The sequence below is a fragment of the Oryza brachyantha genome, chromosome 12 (genome assembly GCF_000231095.2).
Source record: "Oryza brachyantha chromosome 12, ObraRS2, whole genome shotgun sequence".
In the NCBI taxonomy this organism is placed as follows: domain Eukaryota; kingdom Viridiplantae; phylum Streptophyta; class Magnoliopsida; order Poales; family Poaceae; genus Oryza; species Oryza brachyantha.
Window position 1 is genome coordinate 3,536,906 of NC_023174.2, and position 5,065 is coordinate 3,541,970.

The 5,065-nt window shown below is 45.5% G+C and overlaps 1 protein-coding gene across 1 annotated transcript; it reads right to left on the reverse strand.

The window, feature by feature from the left end:
• Window positions 1-815: 815 nt before the first annotated feature.
• On the reverse strand, window positions 816-4,231 carry LOC102720099 (amino acid permease 6-like). Its single transcript, XM_040529845.1, has 5 exons — window positions 4,082-4,231; window positions 3,252-3,485; window positions 3,062-3,155; window positions 1,638-2,217; window positions 816-1,551 (listed from the first exon to the last, which is right to left on the reverse strand). Exons 1-5 carry the CDS (start codon window positions 4,140-4,142, stop codon window positions 1,114-1,116), a joined length of 1,407 nt encoding a protein of 468 aa, XP_040385779.1. The 5' UTR covers window positions 4,143-4,231; the 3' UTR covers window positions 816-1,113.
• Window positions 4,232-5,065: the final 834 nt, after the last annotated feature.

Here is a 5,065-nt window from a genome sequence, read left to right on the forward strand (position 1 = left end):
CACTAATGCACCTGTCAGCAATTCAGCATGAATCAACGTACACCAAGGATGGACTGATCCTAGCTACTTTTATCATGTGCCAACTTAGTTGGAATCCAGTATTGGGAGTTTAGCATGGGTAGTTGATGATGATCATGAAATGCATCTGAATCTGTCTGCACTTTGTTCCCTCTGGGGCTCATCAAATGAGGAAAATTGAGGACAATATTCTTCTGCATCGCCACTGTGTTGCCAATGTATGTGGAGTGAAGCAATCAGCTTTTGCTTAAAGAGTAGATGGCATGTGTAATTGCAGCATATACATATCATGGAATGGAAAGCAAGTGTACTACCGAGCAATGATGACCCACATTGTGGAGATGATTCTTCCTGAATCAATTAAGTACAACAATTAGTGGTCATGGCAATAATGCAATGTGTATATATTTTTGTTGCAAATGGTAAAATTAACACTATCTTTGGAGATGATAGTGAGAAGCTACTTGAAGGCCACAAACCACAAGTTGAGATAGCTTATAGAGATGCATTATGCATTAAGCTCTCTAGCTTGCATGCCTTTTTGGGCACACTTTAGGGTCTGTTTGGGAGAGTTTAAGATTTTGAGAAGCAGCTGGTTAGAAACCAACTTCTCGGAATCTGAAAAAGCTAGAAAACCTACCTTCTGGCTTCTAGTTTATTGTCTGGATTTTGTAACTCTAGATTTTTAGAAACTAAGTATTGTTTGGGAGAGCTTCTGTCTTTTAAACATTCTGCGAGAAGCTTCAACTGCCAGAAGCTCCCTCAAACAGGACCTTAGTTTGATTATCCATGGAAAAGAAAGAAAATGACAGGCATGATTTGGCGAATAATTATTTTTCTTTCTTGCATTGCTCATCCTCAACATGATGAATTACATGTCAACTAGGTACTCCAAAACCCAAATTAAGCCCAAATCAGCCAGCAGCAAGAAGAGAAAACAAAAATCAACCTCAGTACATTTGAGATCAATCAATCATTCACCAAAAATTAAAACAAAAAAGGGAGAAGCAAAACGAGATGATCGATGCTCAGTTAACAATAACTAAACCATCATTAACTGAATGATTAAGCAAGCAAGCAAGCAGTGGTGATCGATCAGTTGACAGTCTTGAAGGGTGCAGCTGCTTTGAGGTTGTGGACGATGTCCTGCACGGAGCCGATGCTGGCGGCGATGGAGATGAGGAGGCAGACGAAGCTCATGGCCTGCAGCGACCACCACCGGAGCTCGCCGCGGCGGATGCCGAGGCGGGCGACGTGCATGCTGACCGGGAAGTAGACGGAGAGCGGCCAGAAGCCAAGGGCGCCGATGAGGCCCAGCACGGCGTTGAAGAAGGGCAGCAGCATCGCCACCAGCGTGGTGAACATGATGAGGATGGTCCTCAGCACCAGCTTCAGCGGCGCCACCGCCACCGTCGTCGCCGGCCACCACCTCCCCGGCAGCCGCACGTAGTAGGTCGCGTTGATGAACTTGGCGTCCGGCCACTGGCACGCCACGTAGCTCTCCAGCCTCGCGAAGATCGGCTGCGCGAACACCTGCACGCAAAGAGATCAAGCTTCATTCGCCGCCGGCCATTAATGGAGGACGTGACGGACAGCGATCGACAGCGTGGGAGCGTGACCTGGTAGGCGCCGATGAGGTGCACGATGACGCAGATGTTGGCGAGGTCGACGAGCCAGAAGGGCTCGTAGAAGGCGAAGCCGGTGAGGATGTTGCCCGGCGCGTCGTTGCCGAAGGCGGCGTAGCCGGTGCAGCCGAGGAGGAGGTAGAAGACGGTGGTCATGGAGAGGCCGTACAGCGACGCCCTCTTCATGGTCTTGTTCTCCGCCGGCGGCGAGCGGAGCGTGTCCTGGATCTCGATGAGCACGTCGGCGAAGGTGTAGGAGAAGGCCATGTTGCCGAGGGCCAGGAGCACGTTGAAGGCCTTCTCCCTGGGGACATCGACGGCGGCGCCGGCGAGGGTGCCGCGGACGTCGCCGTGGGAGGCCCACTTGGCGGCGCAGAGGCCGAGGCTGATGAAGGAGTAGCCGAAGGAGGTGGCGACGGCGACGACGGACAGCCACGCGATGTTGTGGAGGCTGGGGAGCTGCGAGAGGAGGAGCTGGAAGAGGCCGAACACCACCATGTACGTGCTCCCGGAGGCGCCGCAGTCGCCGGCGCCGTACCCCTCCCGGTGGAAGCAGTTCACCCTCTTCACCGCTCTGCATGCATGCCATACATCGATCGCCATTAATTTCACTAGTAATTAATCTCTATCTCAAAACTAACTTATTCACTGACCACATGCATGATTCTGCACTCTCTACGTTCAGTTTTCACAATAGGCATATTTCAAACTTCACGGAGCCAAATTTAAAACTTTTCATCAATATATATATATATAGTTAGTTAGTTAGTTATTATAAAATTAATTCATTCATCCATTACAAGTAAAAATGAATATTGTCTATCAAAATTAATCACAAGATTAATAGCATAATTAAGAGGTACACACATTCACCACCATCTTTTGTTTATGCTTATAAGTTAAAATTTGAATTATAAAAAATCGTTTTCGCATACAGTACGTCCAAACAGATTTTGGCAGGATTAATTAGCAGAAATTACAAATAATATGAAGTGTTGTAGGTAGGTGGCTATGAGTCACGCAAAACGTGCATGCTAGTACGTAGGTGCAGAGGTCCGCTAATTAGCCAACCAGGAAGCGTCACGCATTAAGCGTGTTAATATGCATCCAAATCGATCCATCCATGGTGGTTCTTCTTCTTCATTCTTGCAACCGATTCTCGTCCTCGTTTCAGGGCGAAGTTATGCTCCTAGTTTATACTGTATTTGCTATATATTAAGCTAAGCTAACCCTGTGTAGGCTGCTAATTAAAGCCACATTTCCTGCCATCTTTTTCGGTGCCCTTCTACCACGTGCCGTGTGATCGAGACAAAGTTTAATTACAAGGAATTAAGCACCGGACAATCAGAATGAAAATGTGAAAAAAGAATATACAAGAAACAAATGTTTTCAATTTATTATATATACTAATGACTTACATCATGCTTGCGCTCGCCGTTATGGTGTACCCGACGAGTGTACCCCAAAGGTTGACATACTGCGCGCACCCACACAGCATCACGTTCTTCGGGCCTGGACATGGAGCAAACCCGAACCCGACCGTTAACTCGAGACACGTACTTTCTCAAAAATCGTAAAATTTTGACGACGACGTGGGATGCTACTTACCTAGGTAGCATCGGACGGCGTCGATGTACTCGCGGTTGGCGGTGCCGGTGACGGGGTCGGGGTAGCGGTAGCAATTGGCGAGGAGGGTGGAGGTGTAGTAGGTGACGCAGGAGAAGCCGACGAGGACGAGTGGGCCCACCACCCAGCCCAGCTGCGCCACCGTCCACGCCAGCGCCAGCACGCCGGAGCCCACCACCGCCGCCACGATGTGCGACGTCGCCGTCCACACCGTCCCTGCATGCATACGCCACGTCATCATCACCACATCGATGACACTTAATTGATCACTTGCTTGGTTAATTAACTGTATGATCATCTAGCTGAGCTAGCTCAAGCAGGTTCATTAATTAATCTTTTTGCATATATGTGCCAGGTAGGGTCAGGTTTTGGCATAAGGATGGGTGTGTTTTAGTAGCTAAAAAGGACATGATGGTGTAGTGTATGTGTGTATGGACCATGTTTTGAACTGCAGCTTTCTGTAACATCCTCTTTGACAGGAATATAATCCTGCATCATTTATGCATGCATGTCACTGCTAACAGAAAGGTTGCTTGTCTGTCGTTTAGCATCCCTCTGAAATTCTGTTATGTTGTGCAAAGTAACAAGCATGCATGCCAAAACCCTACATATATGCATGCTTCAAAAACAAATGCAAAGACTTCTTTTTAAAACACATTCAAACACACACACACACACTCATATGAAAACATGGACTCAGGCTATAACTTAAAGAAACTCTTGGCAATTAATTAATTGGGTCTGAATATTACGTCAATCAATTTAGGTGCCCAGAGTAAATTAAACTAGCAAGCTTGGTGATCATCACATACCTTGCCTCTCATGATCAGCATCAACTGCTTCAGCATCATACACTACTGATCTCCTCTCCATTGTCCCTCTTTCTCCTACTACTCTTCTCACCTCTCTCCCTTCACTAAGTGAGTGTGCAAGATTGAGTGAGATGAGTGCCTGCCGATGCACAAGCCACCCAAATATATATAGCTCAGGAAAGGCAAAAACTAGGCAGCTTTTAATCTATTTTTCTCACTAGAACTGTAGCATAAATGGAAAGAAAAAAAAGAGTGAATAATTTGCAAAGTTGTGAGAAGATTAGGGGTGCTGTCTCAATCGACTTTTATCAACGACGTATGCCTAGATAGAGAGAGAGTATGAGTGAGTGAGTTATGAGTAATCAGCTAATTAAGCTTGCTGCTGGAGAAGAGAATGCAGGTTTGCTTGATCATCCTTGCTTGCTAACAAGCTTGCTATTTGTCGTATTTGAGATATATATGGATAGAAGTTATGATGAATTGTTTGTTTTGTTGGATACCTATCTTCCTTTAAGTTGTGTTGTTAAGTTGGTTGATGCAAGCATGCATGTGTGGGAGTGGTTTCTATCCTCCTCCAAAAGTGTAAACTTTATTGAGTTTTGAGTAATTGAAACACCATTATTTGTAACTGAAAATGATCCGAGATCTTTACAGTTTCCCCTTTTGTAGAGTATATATGGACAGTGTGGTAGTTTTGTTGCGTCTTTCCTACTATATCCTAAGAGAGTAAGGTACGCTACATGCTTGCTAAGTCAAAACAAAAGGCATGGAAATTATTTGATGTAATTTAGAGAAACAGAAAAGGAACAAAGCTTCCACCACGTCACTCGTTATTGACGTAAAAAATAAGGGTGCATGTATTGTGCACAACTCAAACAAACATTCAACACTATCTTTCCACCTCTGCTTATACTTATATGCCAAAATTTAAATTTTTACACCCTTAAATTGAAAGTAGATTCTTGGGCTTATTCGTCATAATTT

What these genes read in the sequence shown, in the direction of transcription:
- LOC102720099 (XM_040529845.1), bottom strand. Translation starts at nt 4,142, where the DNA reads ATGGAGAGGAGATCAGTAGTGTATGATGCTGAAGCAGTTGATGCTGAT. An exon ending in CGCCGTCCGATGCTACCTAG is followed by an intron (nt 3,156 to 3,251) that starts GTAAGTAGCATC and finishes CTCCATGTCCAG; the next exon opens with GCCCGAAGAACGTGATGCTG. An exon ending in ACCTCATCGGCGCCTACCAG is followed by an intron (nt 1,552 to 1,637) that starts GTCACGCTCCCA and finishes CTTTGCGTGCAG; the next exon opens with GTGTTCGCGCAGCCGATCTT.